This window comes from Macrobrachium rosenbergii, chromosome 6, assembly GCF_040412425.1.
Source record: "Macrobrachium rosenbergii isolate ZJJX-2024 chromosome 6, ASM4041242v1, whole genome shotgun sequence".
NCBI classification, from domain to species: domain Eukaryota; kingdom Metazoa; phylum Arthropoda; class Malacostraca; order Decapoda; family Palaemonidae; genus Macrobrachium; species Macrobrachium rosenbergii.
In genome coordinates, this window is record NC_089746.1 from 1,738,752 (window position 1) to 1,761,844 (window position 23,093).

Consider the following 23,093-nt stretch of genomic DNA (forward strand, 5'->3'; position numbering starts at 1 on the left):
GATACTGGTCTCAGACGAGCGCATGCTCTGGGGATAGATGAAAAATAGGAATCTGTAAGGTCGATTTTAAAGCCGTAAAGAAATACTTTCTTCAGGGCTGACTTGACTGTGGTAATAGTGGCCGGAGCAAGGCCTTTTTCAAACAGTGATCTAAAGAAAGAAACTCCTAAATTAGTCGTCATGATTTTGGCTTCAGATGCTTTCAGGAAGGAGGCTAATTTTTTGACTGCTGAGTCATACTGTCTAAGAGTAGAATCTCTTTTATCTGATTCTAAAACAGAGTGTTGACAGGGTCAATGTTTGCTCCTTTTTGGCTGCAATTTTATAAAGTCCATAAAACTAGGGCATTCTGAATTCTTGAGGAAGCTGACACAGTCTTGGTTTGTACTGTCTGGGTCAGTATGGGCTTGGGAATCCGAAGACTCCATAATCCCAGTTCCTGAAGAAGAGGGAACCAATTGCTCTTCGGCCAATAGGGGCTACTAGGGCTGGTTGACCTTTGAATGTCCTGAGTTTGTGTAATACTTTCAGCAGTAAATTTATTGGAGGGAACAGATAAATTTTCTCCCAATTGTTCCAATCTACTGTCATTGCGTCTGTGGCGTACGCCTGAGGGTCCAGGTTCGGGGCCACGTAACAGGGGAGCTTGAAGTTGCTCTCCGTCGCGAACAGATCCACTTGGAGGCCCGGAACCTGGCGGCAAATCCATTTGAAAGATTCCATGTCCAGGGACCACTCCGTCTCCAACGGAGTAGCCCTGGACAGGGAATCCGCCACCACGCCCGCACCCCGCTAGGTGGGTGGCTGACAGGTGCCAGCCGTGCTTGTTCGCCAGGGAGAAGATAGCAACCATTACTTGGTTTACTCGACCTGATTTGGAGCCGCCCCTGTTGATGCAATGAACTACCACTGCGCTGTCCAATACCAGCCTGATATGAATCCGGTTGGGGGGGCGGATTTTCTTCAGAGTTAGAAAGACCGCCATAGCTTCCAGGGTATTTATATGGAACTGCTGAAACATTGTGGACCATGTTCCTTGTACTTTCTGTTTTGGTGAATATCCCCCCCAGCCGCTTAGGGAAGCGTCTGTGTGAACAACTAGTGCCGGAGGGGGAAATTGAAGTGGAACTGTTTTGGACAGGCCTCTGACTGTGGTCCAAGGCCGCAGTCTTGTCTTTAAGATTCGAGGAATAGAGGAGACCTTGTCTCTGAGCTTGACATTGGCTCGACTCCGCCACACTCTGTTTATGTCTTTTAGTTTTGCTTTTAAGAGCAGGTCCGTCACTGAGGCAAATTGAAGAGACCCAAGGACTCTTTCTTGGGATCGGCGGGATGCCGATTGATTTTTGAGAAATTTCCTGGTGAGAGATGCTATCTCTTTCCTCTTGGGAGGCGGGAGAGATAACGTGTGAGAGGACAGATCCCACTGGAGACCCAGCCACTGAAACCGGGACTCGGTCAGGCGGGACTTCTCTCTGTTCAGTTGAAAACCTAACGACTCCAGGAAATTGATGACTATGGACGTAGCCTTCTGACACTCCGGAACTGTTGGTGCCCAAATTATCCAATCGTCTAGGTACGCTGCTAGGGATATCCTCGAGACCGGAGTTGTTGCACTACCGTGTCCGCCAGCTTGGTGAATACCCTGGGCGCAATGTTTAGACCGAAGGGCATGACCCTGAAGGAGTAGGCTTGATTCCCGAGTCTGAAACCGAGGAACTGAGAGAAGTTCCGCGCAACCGGGGCGTGATAATAAGCGTCTGAAAGATCGATAGAGGTGGTGACGGCTCCACGCGGAGGTAGAGTCCGCACCTGAGCTACCGTAAGCATGCGAAATTTGTCGCATTTTATGTAGAGATTTAGACGCGACAGATCCAGGATCACTCTTTGCTGATCGGAGTCTTTTTTGGGAACAGTGAATAACCTGCCTTGAAACTTTAGGTGCCTTACTTTCTTTATTGCTTGTTTGTTGAGCAATTCTGTCACGTAATCCTGTAGGATTGATGTGGGTGGCTGGTAAAATCTGGTTAGAGGAGGAGGGTTCTTGATCCAGCTCCATCCTAGTCCTTTGGACACAATGCTGTGTGCCCAAGGGCTGAAGGTCCATTGGTCCCTGAACCAATACAGGCGACCACCTACCTGAGTTCTCTCAGTGGGAGGGAGCGGGTTTATTCCCTCTACCACGTCCAGGCCTTCCCCTTGGGGTGGTGTTGAGCTTTCCTCTATGAGGGGCTCTGCCTCTTCCCCCCCTTGCGACCCTATTAAGGCCGTGAAAGTATCCACGGCCCTCATATGTGGGGTTGTACGCTGGCGGCCACATAGGGCGCGCAGCTGGTTGGACCAGCACATACTGTTGGGGGTGAGCCTTGGAGGTGGAAGGCTGTGCTACTGCCGAGACCGGGACGGCTTGAACTACCGCCTGATGGTGGGGCCTCTTATGCCTCCTGAAACGTTTGCCTCCTCTCGTCTGGGGGCCGGCAGATTCTGGGGTCTTGCGCTTGTAGGCAGAAATGCCCCAGCGAGAGCGCAGACTCTGATTGGCCCTTGTAGCTTCGGCCATAACATTTGTGACCTCCTCTTCTGGGAAGAGGTTAGGTCCCCAGATCGAGCTTTTAATGAGCTTGTTAGGCTCGTGGCGGATAGTGGCATCGGCGAATATGAACTTCCTGCATTCCAGTCTGGCCATGATGAACTCGAACAGGTCAGACTGAAAGCCAGCCAGCAGGGACTTAGCCAAGACCTGAAAAGAAATGGCTCGTCCGCGCAGGAGACGGCAGTAGCTTCAGTAAGGCAGACGGAGTTCAAGGACCGGGCTAACTTAGTCCGGGCATCAAACTCCGCCTTCAACAAAGATTCCGGCAGCTTGGGGAGCTGCTAACTGAATTGCGAGGAAGCACAGAAGGGGTCCAGCTTCCCGACAGTGAAAGTGGACGGGCGCCCACCCAGAACTCATCACTTCCTGGGAATACCAGGAAGTGGGGTCTGTTTCCCTCAGCTGCGGTAATGGATTACCTTCAAAGCACGCTCGGGCCGTGAGCCAGAGCGACTTTGTTCAAGCAAGGGGTGGGCAGGTTGTCTCCCAGGGCGAACATTGTGAAGTTGCCCTTGAAAGGAGTCAACTTCAGTATTTTCTGCCTGCCACTCCGTCCAGAGTGCGCAGGAGAGCCGACTGAGCTTGGTCCCTAGGGACGATGACAGTCTCCCTAGGAACCTTATCTGACCGAATCCATGCTTCCTCCGTTAGTCTCACGGCCTGGGTAAGGGGGCAAGAGATCGGGGGAAGAACTCCAATTCCTCCAGCCGTCTCGTGCCAAGACCTTCAACCGTGAGCTTGCCATCATGTTGGATGGCCCGGAGTCGAAACGCCAAGGGTTACCGACATCGAACGGCGGGAGGTCCGCTGTGTCGGGGATAACATACTGGGGTTCGGCTGGGGTGGGCGAGCCATTCCCGCCAGTATATTATCATGACTGGCCAACTTCTCGGAGATTTTACTGAATCTCAAATCTAAATCCTCAGTGAACTTCCTGAAAAGTTGGTTCGCAAAGGCCTCTCAAGCGCCGAAAGCAGGCTGGCGAGGAGGGCTTGGTTTTGCAGCCCTCTTACTCGCGCCTTTGCCGGAGGAACCAGACTTGCTCCCGGAGGCTACAGGTCCTGAGACCTTAGCCTTCGACGGGGGGAAGGGCGATGCCTTCTTGGAAGACGAGGACTTATAGCCCTTCGCCTTCCATGAAGTCTTCAACTTCAACTTGGGGATAGCAGACGGAGCTCTATCACCCAAGGAGGAAGACTTCACAAAACCTGTGAAGGAAGAAACAGATGAAACTGGGGAGTCAAAAAGAGGGGGGCCCGCCCCAACAACCTCACCTACCTCGCTACTTACCACCTGGTCCTGCTCGGTGTTCATCGGTTCCAGGTCTAAGTCCAAGGCGGCTACATCCTCCGAGACCTCAGCGTAGAGGATATCCACTTGGGGTGGCTGGGTCGCATCCCGGATTTGCTGGATGATGGGGGTGGCAAGATCTTCTGGCACTGCGGCCGCCACCCGTGCGCCGGGGTAGAGCAGGTCCCTCAACTTAGCGTCGAGGACGTAGGGCTTCCCCGACGGAACATTCCTGCCAAACCCAGCCACCCAGGCCCGGAGGGATTCCAAGGCAGACTTCTTGGAAGACTCGTCCGCCTGCAAGAAAACCAACAATTAGCCAAGAACGAAAAAACAGTCCGGGAACCCCGTAAACAATATACAATATGAGGAGCGTAAAAACGGAAGAAGACTGTCACTTACCGACTCATCCTGGACGGTTGCACAGAGAGCGAAGCAAACCTCACAACCATCGGGGTGCCAAACTACCAGGTCGTCGAGTCGGACCGCACAACCAGCGTGGGTCTGGCACACTACGTGACCGTAGGGTTGTTGGAGGGAAGCGGTACACCCCGGCTCCTCACAGCGAACAGTCTGTAAGTAGAAAAGTACATAAAAGTACATGAACCCACCACCCTAAGCAATCTAAAGCCGGCAAGGCCGGGAAACTCAACTACAACCGGAATACTCCGGCAGAGAAGAACTCCCTTATCATAAACTGGGCCAATAAGCTCTAAATTACACAGAGTGGAAGGTAAAAGCTTCCAGACCCCGGAATACTCCGGGGAATGAAAGAATGAGAAACCAGGAACTCACCACAAGGGCTGCCAGTAAAAATAACGGCGGAGCCCCCGGGTGTAGAACCGGACTCACGTATATATATAATATAAAGGAGGAGAGTACTCCGTTAGATAAACAGACTTATCTAAATATCATTCAAAAATAATAACATTAAACAAGTGACGGTAAATACTCCGGAGACCGGAGGGATCCGCTCCCCTTATATAATGTAAATCCTTTCCTCACTTACTTCCCCGCCGGAGAAACAAGACGGGCAAGATGCTCGTATGTTCATAACATAAGCCGGAGCAATTATATTTAACCCTATCTACGTAACCCGACGGGGAGATGAGAGGTGTGGGATAGTGTCTCGAACACGTTCGAGCTAACGAACCACCAACACCAACGCAGCGATGCTAGGGACTGTATGGGAGGGAGCGAATCCCTCTACCAAATGGAGGAGTCCCTGAACTCGGAGAAAACGCCATCTAGCGTCACCCGCGCGAGTAGAGCAAGGCTGGAAGGGAGGTGAGGGGGGGGAGGGGGTGGAGTAGGGGAGAGGGGTAGGCTACCAAGAAGGGAACAGGAGACAGGGGAAAAACATATCACCTGCTCAACTGCACCCATACCTCCAAGAATAATGAAACTTGGGAGGGTAGCCTACTACTGGAAGCTACCCAGCCCGATGCCCGACTCCTTCCTAGGCGAAGCCTAATAGGGACCTAACCTAGTATAGGCTAGGAAAAAAGGGAGGAGTGCGGAGGGGAGGAGGAAGCAACAGGGAGAGAAATTTTGTGCCGAGAACCAACCGGGATCGAGAAGGGGGGGCAAGGAGGCGACTAGCCTAGAGGAAACACATCCAAAGAACTCTATTCCCCCAAATGAAGGAAGAGAACTAAGGGGCTCACTCTGCCCACCAAAAAACGACCCCGGAGGAAACAGCAACCAAAACTCCCTCAACCTGATGATCTCCACACCCAGGGCAAGGGGATGGAAGCAAAACAAGCCTACTCCACTAAATAACCATCACACATAAAAACGGAACAAAAATGTGCTCAATAGGTGCGAGCCTACCTCGGGGAAGCGGTTAGATCTGAGGCTGCCGCCACCACAAGGAGGTAAACAACAAAATAAATAAAATAAAAAGAGAGCACCATCTCCAAGAATAAAATAATTAGCCTAATTGAGACCAAAAATAATAAGGAACCCAACCTGGGGGGGTACCTGGACGGGGCATCACCCTAACAAAGGCCGATAGGCCAATGAAACGTAATTTCGTGAAACAAAAAGGGGGGAGCCACCGCAGGGAACCACCAGGATGGGAACCAAGGGGCAAAAATCTATCTATAACGACGAGGAGACAACTCCAACAGAAAAGAACTGAAGGAGTCGCCTCGCGGTCGACATGGCTGGCGGAGGACGCCGTGGCGTCATAAAAAGATCTCAATATTTATGAAAATACGAGACCATAACAGCCAAAAAATAGAACAAAACCCCACAAGAAGATGGTACTTAACTTGGAGATGGTAAAGCTGCTCGATGACATGGCGTTGATGAAAATAATCCAAAAAAGGAAGACGAGCACACAAAAGAAATGGACGCAATCACGTGCTAGAAAATGGAATGAGGTAGGTGGCGCTGGTGTCGCCGTCCTGGCGGGTGTTGAGTGTAGGGGCTGTAACGGCTCACCGCTCTGTTCCGGGGGTTTTGATAAGGAGAGATCTTTCGAGTATGTTTCCGTGGTAGTGGTATTTCACTCACCCTTCCTTATACCGACGTGTTCCTAGAAGACGCTTGACTGGGGGTAGTAACCCCAGCTTTCCTGAAAGCTCTTTTTCTCTGGTATATCTAGCATTATTATACCTAGAAATTCGTGCTGTAATGGAATTTCACCGGCTGACACGGGACTGAACTCAGAAAATGTATTTAGTCACGAAAATAAAATGAAAATACAGTAATCAGCGAATATTGCTCTATGAAAAATCTGCAGATTAGTTAATTTTCCACAATATGTTTGGAGATAAGTTCCACAGAAAAACCTGCGATTAACTGAAGGTGCGACTGCTGATCCGCAACCTAGCAGGGACCCACGGTGCTGTTACAGATCACTGCTGAGTATTGCTGCTGATATTTATGAACTGGTCATTATTGCGGTAGTTACAGCTAACTGATATTGGGAATTACTATAATCCAGCTGTAAATTTGTTACACTGGATTTTAATACTGCAGTGTAAAGGCATATAATTGTTACTGAAAATTATTGCTAACTTTTATCATATTTTAGTGTCACTTTTTTATTCATTCTTAATCTGATAGTTCACATTAAAGCTGGACACTTAACCCTTTCCTGCCCAATTGACGGCATATTACGCAATAACCCCCTACCCCCCTTCCTGTCTGACTGACGTAATTATACGTAAAATTTACCAACATTTTTCGTACGTGTGGTAGGGGTAAATTTTTTTTATTTTCGTACAGTTGGTGGTTTCCATAGGCTAAAGCATACCTTGGACCGTGTAACTTAGGCATCGATACGCCAGGCAAGCAGTCCCTATACTGCGCATGCGCAATTCCCTGGCATAGTAAATTTCCCACAATGAAATCAGCTGATCCTACCCACGTTTCTCTCTCGTATCTTACATTTTTTTTATAAAATGTAGGATTACATTATTGGAAACACTCTGTTTGGTATCCTCTATTTTCTATAAATTTTTAGTTCCTCTACTGTGCATGCATGCAAATCCATGGCGTAGTAAAATTCTCACAATGACATCAGCTGATCACACCCACGCAGGCCTGGCAGGCCACACTTCTGTCAGAGACCATGCGTGAGGCTGGGTAAACACGTGTGGCTGTTTACATAAAGCGACGTCAAATCGAGAACAGTTTCAACATGCTTTCGCAAAGTTTTTGCTGTAAAACTAGCGGAAATTTGTTAGTGCATCACATAGAGACGTCTGGATTTTAGGCAGGGCTCTGAATCTCATTTTTCATTATCATATATATGGATATTTAGAGAATTTTCTTGGCTTTCTCATAAAAATAATTCATTCACCCAACTGTTATAGCTTTTGAGCTACGAACGATAATGTTGACAACGGTAACATTTTTTTTCGTTCGAACAGCTTATAACGTCAAAATGAAACTGTTGCTCTTACCAAAGCCATTTTTCTTGACTCTCACTTTATTCCTCAACCTTTCCTCTACATTTTTGTATATTTACAAAGTAATCTCTATGAAAAAATCCGAGGTAGAGCTCTTAAAAAAAAAAAATCTAGCGATAATTCTCACCGTATGCCTGGTGTGCGCTCTGTTTCTTACCCACTTTTCTATCAATTTTTCACCAACTGGGCTGATTCGTTTTTCATTATTTTATATGTCGATATTTAGAGAATTTTCTTGGCTTTCTCATAAAAAAATAATTCACTTGCCTAACTGTTATAGTTTTTGAGCTACGAACAATAATGTTGACAACGGTAACTTTTTTTTTCGTTTCGATCAATTTATAACGTCAAAATGAAACTGTTGCCGTTACCAAAGCCATTTTTCTTGACTTTCCCTTTATTCTTCAACTTTTCCTCTACTTTTTCGTATATTTACAAAGTAATTTCTATGAAAAATAACCGAGATAGGGCTCTTCAAAAAAAAAAAATTTTCTAGCGGATAATTCTCATCATACGCCGCAGAGCGCTCTGTTTCTCACCCTCTTTTCTATCAATTTTTTCACCAACTGGACTTATTCGTTTTCCATTTTTTATATGTCAATATTTAGGGAATTTTATTGGCTTTCTCATAAAAAATTATTCATTCGCCTAACTGTTATAGCTTTTGAGCTACGAACGATAATGTTGACAACGGTAACATTTTTTTTTCGTTTCAATCAAATTATAACGTCAAAATGAAACTGTTGCCGGTACCAAAGCCATTTTTCTTGACTCTCACTTTATTCTACATCTTTTCCTCTACATTTTCGTATATTTACAAAGTAATTTCTATGAAAAATAACCGAGATAGGGCTCTTCAAAAAAAATTTTTCTAGCGATAATTCTCACCATAGGCCGGGCAAATCGCTCTGTTTCTTACCCTCTTTTCTATAAATTGTTTCACCAACTGGACTTATTCGTTTTCATTGTTTTATATATCAATATTTAGAGAATTTTGTTGGCTTTCTCATAAAAAAATCCATTCGCCTAACTGTTATAGCTTTTGAGCTACGAACGATAATGTTGACTACAGTAACATTTTTTTCGTTTCAATCAATTTATAACGTCAAAATGAAACTGTTGCCGTTACCAAAGCCATTTTTCTTGACTCTCACTTTATTCTACATCTTTTCCTCTACATTTTCGTATATTTTCAAAGTAATCTCTATGAAAAATAACCGAGATAGGGCTCTTCAAAAAAACTTTTTCTAGCGATAATTCTCACCATACGCCGGCAAATCGCTCTGTTTCTTACCCTCTTTTCTATAAATTTTTACCAACTGGACTTATTCGTTTTTCATTGTTTTATATATCAATATTTAGAGAATTTTGTTGGCTTTCTCAAAAAATAATCCATTCGCCTAACTGTTATAGCTTTTGAGCTACGAACGATAATGTTGACAACGGTAACATTTTTTTCGTTTCAATCAATTTATAACGTCAAAATGAAACTGTTGCCGTTACCAAAGCCATTTTTCTTGACTCTCACATTATTCTTCAACTTTTCCTCTACATTTTCGTATATTTACAAAGTAATTTCTATGAAAAATAACCGAGATAGGGCTCTTCAAAAAATCTTTTTCTAGCGATAATTCTCACCATACGCCGGGCAGAGCGCTCTGTTTCTTGCCCTTTTTCTATCAATTTTTCACCAGCTGGACTTATTCGTTTTCCATTCTTTTATATGTCGATATTTAGAGAATTTTATTGGCTTTCTCATAAAAAATAATTCATTCGCCTGACATTCATATTTTTTGGGTTACGAACGAAAATATGAAAATAAGTAAAGATTTTTTTTTTTCGTGAAATAACTCACATTTTTTTGTATTTAGAGGGCTGGGACTCTTATTCTGACTATTCCACCATAAAATATAAACATTTAGAAAAAAAGGACAGCAAAATGAACGTTGTTGGCATAAAATTTCTATTTTTGCTGAATTTTCGAAATAATTATTTTTTCGCACTGTCGAAGCTCCCCAGACACATCGGGCTCATGTGCCCTCAGTGATGTGATAACTATGCAGATATGAAAGGGTTAATGCTGCATAACCTTCCATTAATTATTTAAGCACTTTGCTATTAGTTATTTTAGTGCTTTAAAATAACCTGTTCAAAGAAATCTTGTTTGAATCACAATCACTTCAATGTTATATCCTGTGTAAAAGTACCTTATATTTCACATAGTGCTGTGCTTATTGTTAACATTTTGCTAAGTGCCTAGTTATTAGGGTAACTGAACTCATTTTCTTAAGCTATCTTATTTATGTAATCCTGATCTGCATAAGGAACAAATAAGCTTATGTTTGGTCAGACTTGGTGGTATTTTGTATTGAATTTACTCGAGATAATGGTCCTAGCATTTCCAGCATGGAATAAGAATAGATTTTAAAGAAACTGAAGATGACATGAAGTTATATTATTTGCAAATAGTTGGTGAATGCAGGGGACTGTAGAGGGGAAGTGTCCAATTCGTCAAGAAAGGAACTGGGAGAGAGAGCTTTAGAAGTGAAACTGCATAAGATGGAATTGGAATTGCCTGAATTAGCAGTAGAATCCAAAGAGAAAGGAGCAATGGGAGGAGAGACAACCACAGAAAATCTTAAAAGTGCAACTAGAAATTCTGAGGCTTAAGCTAGAAATGGAAAGGGAAGAGAGAGTGAGAACAAGAAAGAGCTGATAAACTGGAAAAGGTATAGCAAAGTAGTAAAGCAGTGGCGAGAGCACTGAAAGAAGAGAGAGAACCACAACTAGCAGCCAAGAAATGTTATGAGGATAGGTTAGAAGAGAAGCAGGCCAGATAGCAAAGAGATCAGTCATTGGCCTCTCAAATCAATACCAGCCATGAAGATGATGCCATCTTCTTGGACACATTTGCAGCTGCTTGCAAAAGCTGTAAGGTATCAGACATTATGGGTAAACTTGGTGTGACCTCATCTTACTGAAAAGGCAAATACATAATTGTCCATGCTCTAAACAGAAGATTTAATCAAATATGAAAAAAGGAAGCTGTTGTTGCCTCGCAAATACAGACTGACCCTCAGAGAATACCACCACATGTTTGATTCAGCATATCACAAGGTAAGTGAGAGCTACACTCAGTTTGGATCTCGAGTTCAACTGATTGAAATATTATCTGAAAAGCTGAGGCACATAAGAGTCATGACATACCAGTCAGGAGTTAAAATCCACCTTGATTTAATGGTGGCAAATCAGTTCAAGACTGCTCTCCCTGAAAGAATTAGAGTATTAAGGAGTAAATGATGTGCCAAGAAGGTATTTCATAGCTCAAAACAGACAATCTTGAACTATGAGACTGTAAATATTTATAACCAAAACCATGCTTTCAGTAGTTGTCATCATGGAACCAAGACTCAAAGTAAGATTTCAAGGAATGATCACGATCAAAAGAGTTTACCCTCTAAGGTTAGGGAAGAAATGCGGAAGGGAACTGTTTTTACTGCAAAATACAGGGGCATAGTTGGAACAGGTGTTTTGTGAGGGACAAGGACTTAGCATCTGGCATAGTAACAACTAGAGATAAATCTTTTTTACCCATCCACGGAATAATTGTTGTTGAGCCTACTGAGAAAGCTCTGTTAGATCCTGAGATGTCTAGAAATCATCAATGCTGAATTATTTCTTTAATGCAAAGCGCAAAGCTTGAATCAAAGGAAAACAACCTCACGAGAAAACGAAGAGCAATGGTTTAAGGTGGTTACTTGTAATGGTAAAATATTCACAGCATATGTGGATACTGGAGCAGATATTTCAGCAGTGAAGAAGCACTGTGTTAAACCTGAGCAAATTGCATCAGGGAAGAGGGCAAGATTGAAATCAGCTTTTAACCATGTAGTTGATACCGAAATAGGTAGTGTGCAGGTGACTAGCTGTTATGCACCCGCTGACATATTGTGCGCCATAACAGACGAACTAGATATGCCATATGATATGCTTTGTCATCAGATGCTTATGATAAACTGCTCCAACATGAAAGGCACCAGCTGTGAAAATTACAGACTCAATGTTGCTAAAACATCAGAACATTGCAGATATTGCAGGTTCAGAAGAGGGGTAAAATGTTGAACGAAGACGAGGGTAGACCTCTTGAAATACCTGTTCAGAGTAGGTGTGATCTTTCATGCAAACCACAACAGGTATGTTCTGTCAGTTAAAGATGGAGTGTTGTACCACAATGGTCTTGTACTTGGAGAGGCAGTTACTCGGTTAGTTGTGCCTGTTGGGAAGAGAGGCCATGTGCTAAAATTAGCACATGAATCTGTATGGTTTGCACACCCACGTATCAGGAAAACATCTGAATGCATAAGATACTCTTCTGGTGACCAAATTTGCATCAAGACGTGCAAAGATATTTAAATGTGTGTCACATGTCAAATGAAGGCACAGCAACAGGCTAGTGATTCCGTCTCAATTACACCAATTGGAAGACCACAATGCCACACCAATTGGCAGACCACAGTGTCCCTGGGAAATGATGAATATGGATTACATAGGTCCCCTTCAAAGTGACATGTAACATCAGTAATAGACTATGCTACTACTTGTTGGCCATAGGCAGTGGGACTATCATTTCTACCAACCAAGGGAACCTGTGAAGCTCTTCTCCAGATATTTCCAAGTACTGGAATAAAAAAAAGTTATTGTGTCAGACTGCATCACAAATTCTACTTCAAAGCTGACGACTTTGATGGAGAAGCGGTTGGGATGTGTCCCAAAGTTTTCAATTCCAGGCTATCCTAAAACAAATGGCTTGGTTGAGATGTGGATTGGTGTTCTAAAATCCATGATCAGATCTAATATAGATGAATATCCGCAGTACTGGGATAAGTTGCTAACATTGCCACTTTGGGCATACAAAGAGGTACCTAATAGCACTATTGGGGTTTCCCTTTTTCAAATGATGTTTGGTTGGCAACCTCATGCACCTCTTGCTTTGTTAAAAGAGACATGGCTCAGGGAAAAGAATTTATCCCCTGGGATTGGAATGACTGCTGTGCAATATCTTGAAAAGGTAAAGAAAAGCTTGGATTCAGCTCCTCAGAAATCTTTAGAATGTGGAGACTGCCAGCAATAAATTTATTTTTGATATAGGAACAGCAACACTAAGTGGTTGGGGCCTTGCACAGTACTGAAACGGATTACTAATCACTCTTATCTTGTTGAAATCAATGATGGGCATAAATTGCAGTTACATGCCATCAAAATCAAGCACTATGAATATTAAGTTGCTCTACTCAGCATCATTCATGAAGACGATGAGCATTTCGGTGAGCTTCAGTGTGCTCCATCAGCATCTAGAACAAAGTCAGAAGGTTTACCATCAACTAAGTTTCAGCTGAAATTGTTAGTTATTTGGAAGCAAAGAGAAAGGGAGAATTTCAGCAAATATTATGAATACAATAAACTATCTTCAGATGGGTCAGGCAAATTTGATAGGTTTAATCATACACTGAATTCTTTTAGTGTTGTGTGATGAAGTTGATTGTCAAATTTAAGTGTTGTTAGATGCAGGATGATAATTCCCTCAAGTTCATTTGCACACATCATTGTTTGTGTGAAAAAGAAAGATTCTAAATATCTTAACTTGGGCACTAAACCAGATAGATTCCCAGTGCCAAGCATAGTTGAGTTAATTTATCAAATTGGTCATGCAATCTTCATTACTACATGAGACCTTACAGAGGGCTACTGTCAGCACTAATGAATGCAGGAGCTGCATTTCAGAGGGTCACAAATGACCTTTTGAGTTACACATGGGATATTCTCGTGGATACATAAATGATATTGCAATTCATTCCTCCAGCTGGGAGGAACAGTTGAATCATTTGTGAAAGGTTTGGTAATCTATCAGAGGTGCTCACTGAACAGTTATTATTCAGAAATGAACATTTGGGCAGCCCATGGTGAAGTATTTGGATCTGGACACTATGGACCTGACCCCTGTTACATAGAAGTTATCTCTAATTTACCAACTCCCAAGACAAAGAAAGAGTTGCAAAGAACACTAGTAATGTACAACTATTACAAAGGATATATTGAAGGATATGGTCAAATAGTGAAGACACTTACAGATTTAACAAAGAATGAAGTTCCTGGGAAAATTCCTTGGAATAAAGAAACCAGAGATAGCTTTGAATTGCTAAAAAAAACCAAGCTATACTCCGTCACTGATGATGGCTGTGGGGTAGGAGCATGCCTGTGTCTATTAGATGCTGATAGGAGAGAACACATGCTAGTCAGGAGTTGAATGAATCACAACAGAGGTGGTCAACCATAGAGAAAGAAGCATGTGCGGTTGTGTGGGCTTTAAAGAAGTAAGACTAAGTTCTCTTCTGATGAAAAGTAAGAATTGTATCTAATCACAATCCATTAGGACCTAAGGTGTCCAAGGACTTGTGGGCAATGTTCCTTGGGCAGTATGAGGTAATGTTAGCCTGGCATCTCCAGACACCTCCCTCATTACTTGGAAAACCAAGAAGTTCCTCCAAAATGATAGGAACTGGCCAAAGCCAATGACTTCAAAAGGTTTTGCTCAAACTGTATGCCTGTCTCCTTCACTGGATGAATTGTAGGTATGTTTGACTGCACCACAAAGCCCAAAAGAATGTGTGTTCTTGGTTATCTCCTTGTGCTTGCTGGTAATAACAAAAAGGTGCCAACACTGGTCAAACAAGTTGGGTCCGTCTTAAAAAATACCACAAAGCTTGCACTGGCCATAAATTAGGAAGCTGGTTGAGGCAGAGACTCCAGCAGGCAATGGAGTTTTGACCTGTGTTTCATACCACAGGGGTACCTCCTACAGGTAAGACATCAACTACAGGAGGCTGAACAGAGTTGAATGGAGCTAGCAACAGAAGCAGATGATGCATGGTTAGTACCCAGGGCACCAACTGCAGAAAAACCAGTCCAGGAATTATGATAAAAATGGGCTTCGTGGAATATCAGCAAATGGTTACATCTTCAGTTGGTACTCCAAAGAAGTGGACATTCCAGAGGCAGTCAATGACGCAGGGGTATGGAAGTGAACCATGCGCATATGTCAGGGTCTCACCTGGAGAGAACCTGGCATGCACACCTGGAACATCTCTAAAGAAGAGAATGTGCTGTCACCTATCTTCATGTGTCTAAGTCCCTTGGACTGAACAAGAGAAAAACAAGCTGCAGAGACATGGGGAAAGGGAGTCCAGGTGGAAGCAGCCAAAGAGCTTTGGAGGTGTCAAAGACAGAGCACTCGCCCCCACCCCACGACACCATCAAATGCTCCTTTATCTTCCCCTGCTACTTGCCAAACCTCTTCCACTGTAAGGGGGAGGCCCAGGCCAAACACCCCTCGGAAGGAGATTCATGACTGCAGAGAGAGAACAAAAACCACAGGGATCCACTAACATACAGGACACAATGAGACCACACACACAAACTTCTATCCTTTACAAATGTGTTGTTCACTTTTTTAAACAAATCAATAACCACAAAATTACAATTCACCAAAAAATGCAGAAAGTTTCAGCTTAGCAGTCATTAGCACCAATGCAAGACGTCCTCCCTTGATGGTGAATGAAGAAAAATGCTTGTTCCCAGTATGAGGGGGGGGGGAACTCCCCTGCCCCAATTCAGATACCTGTCTCCATTTAATTATCTTGTTACTAAATTTTAATGACCGATTCCAGATCTCACTTAGGAATACTCCTGCATTAAAGATGATGGTCTGTATTCCTGTAGGAACAACTACTGCTTATCGCTCTTTAGCCAGTCAGTGCCTCTTCTGCATTTGGCACTAAGACCATGCCTATCCCTTCTCTATCAATCCCATCTGCTATTTCTGAATGAACATACACAATACCACTTTCTAATCCTTCTCTTCCCATTCCTATGCACCATGATTCACAATCAAAGATGTCCAGTTCATATCTCTTTAATTATTTCCATACCTGTTTTATCTTTTCAATCTGATTCAGGGTTCTAATGCAAAAATTTCTCATATTCAATTTAGTCTCAGTATTTTTAAGCTAAGAGATTCTTAGCACCCCCTTATGCCATCTCTTAATTGTGCCTATTCACTTATGTGGCAGAACAAACAGGGGATTCAGTGGCTAAATACACTAAAGGACAGCCAGTTCCTTTTGGTGCATATTTCCTAGGTGACTAAAGCCAGTGACCCCTGTTAATACCTACTAGTCTTTATCCAAAGTCATCCAGCAGGAATTTAGGGTTGAAGCCAAAAAGACAAAGCACTTGGTGCCTTAACCCTATTCATCATCCCACTGCCAATGACTTCCAGTGCAAATCCTTAGCAAGGCAACCATTTCTGATTGTGGATATAGCCATGACCCAAAGGCATGTCAGCCCACAAGACAGCTGGTGTTGGTACCCTGAGCTCAGGGCTCTAATCTAGGTTTTTACCAGTAAGCCTAGCTGGACCTAATGCTCATCAATGGCAGAGGTGTATCCTCTTTGACCTACAATTATGGGTCTCTCTAACTTCTCCAATAACCACCAAGGATGAAGTCAAGGCAAGGAACTTTCTGGCTGAATGCATATTGGCCATACGGTATAGGGAAGGTTCTCCCAGATTTCCCATGGAAAGCCACACTGCCTTCAGCAGCTCCATTTCATGGGGATATGTAAGACTTGACAGTGCAGAAGCATAAGAGGCAGGAATGAATGTAGGGATAAAGGAGATTATGGGAACCCCACTGTACCACTAAGGGGGAATGGGCAGAGACAATCCCAGCAGCACTAGCTGGGGTTAAGGCTGAAAAAGAATGGGGAAGAAGAGGTAAAAAAATTAAGTATACCTTAGTTTAACCAGACCACTGAGCTTATTAACAGCTCTCCTAGGGCTGGCCCGAAGGATTAGATTTATTTTACGTGGCTAACGGGACCTACAGCTTATTGTGGAATCCGAACCACATTATAGAGAGAAATGAATTTCAATCAGCAGAAATAAATTCCTCTTATTCTTCATTGGTCGGTTGGAGATTCGAACTCGCGGCCAGCAGAGTGCTAGCTGAGAACGGAACCCACTCGCCCAACGAGGAACCTGGAAGAAGAGGTAAGAATGGCAGTGTGTTACCCTCCAAAGACACCAACAGTACATTCTTTGACCACCTTTCCTTAACACAGATTTCTTCCACTGGGCAGGCAACCACATGACACACTCGAAAAATAGTAAGAATGAAGGTCAACAGATACACAGGACATGTACTTAGCATACAACCATTCTCATCCAAGATATCTATGTTGACCATTCTTTTTTTGGCAGGAGAATCATCAGGCACCATTATTCTTACAACAGTCCAAAGCCAAAATCAAGTAAGTCAAAGTCATCAACCATGGAAATACTCAGAACAGCTTCAACAACAGCCATGATGACTGAAGTGAAACATATTCGATAAGCATGGTGGCCAAAGAAAAGGTGAATGCAGTTCTCCTACCAATTCATCTGTCACTACTTAAATAAACAAAATTTTCCCAAAGGTACATCCATACAAAAGATGAAGGTTTGCATTTTCACAAGAACAAAAGTCATTACCCTATACTGTATATAAAAAAGATTATTAAAACAATCAAAACAATCACATGAAGTTGTTGTAACTCCTGAAACTATTTCATAAACTCTTACCCATAGTAATAATTGAAGGTCTAATTCTTGGGTGAGGCATGGGAGGTAACTTCCTGCAGGTGCTACCGTACTGGCATGAGCTCAATATATTAACTAGAAATATATCTTCATCATCACAACAAGCCAGCACTGTCTTCATGCCCCTCTGTCTGATAGATCTAATTCTGCGTGTCTTCTTCAAAGCATCCCGCACCATTTCAGCTCCAGGTGAATCCCAGGGAGGCTTGCCTGCTTTAAGATCTTGTAAGGCCTGCTGGAATCTTGGATCATATTTCAAATCGGCAGATTCTCTCAAACAGTTTGTAACAAGTGACCTTAAAGGAATTATACACAGTCTTTATTAGCCATTTTTTCCATTTTTTTCTATGATAAAGCAGGTAATGGCAGTAAGAAAGCCATTCCAGTTTTGTAATGATATTGAATTATGCAGGGTTGCATAAAGAGTGAAACTGTTCCTAAAATGACATTATAATGTTCTGCTTATTGTCTCTTATAAAACAAAAAGACTATATGTACTTCCATTTCTTATACAGTACACTAATTTCAGAAGAAATCTGCAATGTGCATCAAAATAACTAAATGAAATGTTAATCACACTTGATAAACTATAATTTTTATAAGTTCTGAACAGTAATTCCATACAGACACTAGAATGTCAAGGCTTTCCAAGTAATTTATCCCTTGGAATTACTTCCACTTTTCATAAAAAGCAGCAAATTTAAGCAGAAGTTACTGCGGCAAAAACATTCCTTACACTTCAGTCCATGGCATTTCAATACTATTGCACAATGTACCTTGCATAACCATTTTTATGTAGGTATCATGAATGGTATAAAAAAAAACATTGATTCTATCATAAAGTATTACTGTTCTGTTTTCTCATTGGCAAAAATGAAAAGTGATCGATGTCATAGCCACTATACCATTTCTGCTATAGGAAATGCTCCCAGCAAAGGAAACTGATTGACAAAATGAATAGGCATACCATTCAGAAGCATTCAGGAGAAAAAGGACCAGATAAGTCAAAATTTAGAAGCTTTTCATTCAGCAGTATGTTAATTTTAAAATCAAAATGTCCAAGCAAAATAGAAAACTTCATTAGCAGTAACATTCATTCTTTTAACTTAAGGTCAGTTGTATAAAACAGTCTACATATGGAGTATAAAATGATAAGCCAATTTACCAGCTGAGGAAATACAGTAAAGGCTAAGAGATTAATATGACAAGATGAAGGATTGCATAATCACTGCAGAGTGAGATAAACCACCTTCCCTGGCCCTGCTAATACATCCATGACTTGCATAGTTAGTATAGAGGAAAATTTCACCTCTATCAAGGGAGCTAACCTTCAAATTTTTCTATTTTCAAAGAAGTAAAGTCCATGCTACAGCACTATGTTACTCTACAGCTTAGCCACAAAGCAAACATTTATTTAACTTAACCTGATGGCAGTCTCAGTGGCTTCATCAAATATTAAAAGAAAGTGTTGTTTTAATCAGCAAGGTCAATAGAGTCCAAAGTTTACAAAAATCTAACAAAAAGTATACTATTTTGTACATAACACACAAACCATTGCCTTTTACAGCCTTATGCTACATGTTCAAACTGTTGACCACTCACTAGATTGCAAAACACCCTCAGCATGGTTTACCACCACCTGACATGAAACTACTGTCTTTATGACCAAGAAGTGCTAAAAGAGGATCATGATGAGTTACAGGGGAATGTTCTCCAAAACATACAAACGCACTTGAAATGTTTCTACACACCATTCAACTATCAAAAATTCTTTGTTGGTCTGTGAATAACTGCAATCAGGTTTATTCAATATCTTTCAAGTGGGCTTCTCATTCACACCAGGCAATATATGAGCTATTTTGCAAATATAAAATATATTTAGAAAGTTGTTGAAGTTTTAATATTTTTGCCACTCATTTGGTCACTTTAATCTTAAAGTTGTTTCTTGACAAACCTATCAATCTTAATTTGCCTTAATTTGCAGTATCGAGTTCCCCCCGACAGGAATGCCAGAAATATTGTTTACGGATGAGAAGAATACAGAAGCCAGAAAACCATTTGATGAGTGACTGTATGCTCATGCACACCCTTGGCCCGTACATAATCAAGAACTGCTGGCTTCATTTTTTTGTCTCTATCAAGCCCCAACATCCTTTTTGACTTTCCCCATATTGGCTTTGCCGTGTTTTGAAGAAAAATTCTTTATTATAAGTAATTTCTTTCCTTCAATCTAAAATGCTTGGTTTGTAATCTGACCTCACAATTTACTTATTTTAAAATTACCTTTTCCCAGGCAATTCAGTAACTTTTTTCTTTCATTAATTAGAACATTGTTTATTTGTTTTTTTTTTTAGGGGGGGGGACCAGCTTTGTTTGATCTAACCACCACAGAAGTTTTGTGGCTTTGCAGTTAAGAATAATTTTTTCTGAGCTTCGGACCTGTGTCAGCCGGTGAAATGTCCCTTGAGCACACATTTCTAGGTATAAATATTGCTAAATATACCAGAGAAAGAAAGCCAACGGGAATGCTGAGGTTACTACCCTCAGAGTGATCACCTATTATGTAACAGGTGTCGGTATAGAGTAGGGTGAGTGAATATGTCCACTACCACAGGACCTAACTCTGTAGAATGTCCCGATGTCATAAACCCCGGTACGAGAAGAGCCGCTCCAACGGCAACTCACCCTGCCTGTACCTGACGACCTGAGCGCCACCTACCCTCATTCCTTTTTAGCACGCGTTTCTAGTAACACGCCTTGCTTGTGCTCTGTATTTTTCACGGTTAATTTGGAATATCATGTCTTCTGTCACTGAAATCACCGCCACTAAGTTAAGTACCCCTCCCCTAGCAGGGTTTTAGCTGTATCGAGGCTGTATTTGGCCCTTAATTTAATAATTATTGGGTCAAATACCGGGCGTTCCTCTGCGTTCGCCCGGCCCCACCATGTTGACCTAGCGGTACGCCTCTACAGACCAGGGGCCGTATTTATCATAGGTCTTATGAAATCTCATAAATATTCCCTTAAGAGTCACTCAATCACTCATAGTTAAGAGGAATTTCTAAGAGTGTTTTATCAACGCTCTGAGAGAATCTCGTAGCTATGAAAAACGGTATGTTTATGAGAAACTTTTAAGGGAAGATCCCGCTAACAATAGCGGAAAATATATTGCTACAATCCATAAATATATGATTTAAGCCATTGTTACAATAAAACTATTATACTAAAAAACCCAAGATATTTATTATTTATGATATTAAACTTGTGATCTATATATTATTGTTGAAATCAAAAGTATTTATTTTCCGGGTGTGTTTTGTTTTCTTTTAATTTTTGCGGACTGCCAGACTCTTCAAACAACACAGACCAAGACCATCGTCACCATCCATCCTTAGATTCGCTTAGAAATGGATTCAATTTCGACTGGTATCGATTCTGCAGTTCCAGTGGGTATTCCAAAACCCAAGAGGCAGAGGAAGGCAAACTGGAGGCAAGATGCTTGTCTTCGTCTATTGCAGCTAATAGGTGAGAACAGGCATATAATACAAGGGAAAAAATTTAGTTCGGAAGTGACAGCGAAGATGAGGCGAGACACGTGGGAAGATGTAACAAAAAAATTGAATGCTTCATTTCCCGAGTCTGCCCCCCAGACCAAGTGTGATGTAGAAAAAAAATGGTGGGCACTCAAAGCACAGGGAAGGGAAGAGCTGTGCAACCACAGAAAATATGTGGCAGCAACAGGTAAGAAGCCCTTCTTTTATCCATTATCAGCAATACAACTAATAACTGAAATTCCTAGGCTAGTTAAGTTATGTGAGACTAGGCATGGTAGAAAAATTGATGTTGATCTAGACATTGCTTTCACAGCAAGGTTAGGTTAGGTAAAACTGGATAGCCATGACTCTATGTTACAGCTGTGCTGTTCAAAGTAAACCTTGACCAATGGTTTTACATGATAAATGTAACAATGCAAGACCTAACCAAACTTACATACCCTGATATTTCTCGAAGTAATTTTCTAATTTAGAATTGCATAATAAGGAAGCATTTAACTAAGAAAAGTTGTTTATCTTTGCCCAAAATGTAAGAATATCAAGGTTGAACTCTTACATAAAAAGGGGAGAGGCTGGGAGGGCGCATCCCCCCCAGCTAGGAAATAATCAATTTAGTGACAGGTTAGGTAGGTGTTTAAGGTTAGGCTAGTGCCTGTAATAGCCTAAAACACTTCTCTAACTTGTCACTGAACTGGTTATTTCCTAGCTGAGGGGCTGTGCCCCCGGCTCCTTTTTTTTTCTTATTTAAGCCGTCCACCTTGAGATTCTTGCATATTAGGCCAAGATAAGCAACTTTTCTTCCTTAAAAGCTTTCATATTATGCGACTTTATACTAGAAAATTACCATTATTGAGAATAATTCCACACCTTTATTTTTTTCCCCTTAAAAATATACCCAAAAATCCTTTGGTAATTCTATAGAATAGGTCTGTGCGAGCTTTTAAAAAAGTAGACACCTAGAATTAAGGAGGATAGTGTATAGAATGCATAGATACTAATAAGAAAACTAACGATGCTTAAAGTTGAGGTTAGATAAACGTTATTGGTTAAGCTAGTGCACAAAATTTACTTAGAATTGTAGGTAATAGCTTCGTGGTTGACATTGGAAAAAATAGAAACTTACGTTGATAGCAAATGTCCTGTAGATTCCATTGATGCATGAAATAGTTTTTTTTATAATTCACATCAAAATTTGGCTGTCATCTTACAAATCCTACATATTTAACATTATTATAAGTGCTATTTTTATAGTTTTCCTCTTCACCCACCCAAAACCCCCGGTTCCCACCTGTGGTCCCCCAACCTTGTTAGGTGGCTGTAAAGGTTTTCCCCATCATTTTATTGATGCTGGGGCATAAAATGAAGTGTTTTGTCGTGAATTTTCTGGTTTTTATTGGCATAAACAATTCAGAGCTCTTGGCTACAATTACAAATTTAGTGGTTTTGTGCACTAGCGTATCACACATTACCAGGTAGTGTACAATATGAATGATCTGTTATGAGCAGTAAAATTAAGAACTTTAGACCCAGACCTAAACTCAAATTATACTCATATTATTAAAGCATTTAGTATTAAGACTATTACAGTATTATTTTTATGAAATTTTTATTGCTAATACTACTGTTATTACAGGTGGTGGCCGCCCCCCCCACCCCCAAGACCCTATCAGAGGTTGCAGTGGCCATCGAGTCAATTTTAGGAGTGCAAAATGTAGCCATTTCTGGATTGGGAGGTCACATGGATTCTTCAGCTTTTGATTTTAGGTAATAATAAACAAGTTTTTGGAAAAATAGTTTCTTTCTAGTCAATTTTGGTGCAAGTTGAATTATTTTGATGTTAATTTTTGTGGAAAATGCTTGGATATTAGAGGAAAATGGTGTTTTTTGACTTTCAGACAATACAGTCACCAGTGTTTGTTTTTTAGCATGCAAACAAAGGAAAATGGGAACAAACAATATCAGATGCTGTCTTATATTTCAGGGATGAGTCAGAGGAACAAGTGGAAGAGACATGTGAGGTGATGTCTGATGCAGTC

At 41.8% G+C, this 23,093-nt stretch overlaps 1 protein-coding gene across 3 annotated transcripts in view; it reads right to left on the reverse strand.

The window, feature by feature from the left end:
* The window catches only part of LOC136839107 (gigaxonin-like), a 268,846-nt gene that overhangs the window by 98,439 nt on the left and 147,314 nt on the right, over window positions 1–23,093 (reverse strand). For all 3 annotated transcript variants that reach the window (XM_067104756.1, XM_067104754.1, XM_067104755.1), the window contains exon 6: window positions 17,486–17,799. In XM_067104756.1, coding sequence (XP_066960857.1) covers window positions 17,486–17,799 — 314 coding nt within the window. The remainder of the gene's footprint in view (window positions 1–17,485; window positions 17,800–23,093) is intronic.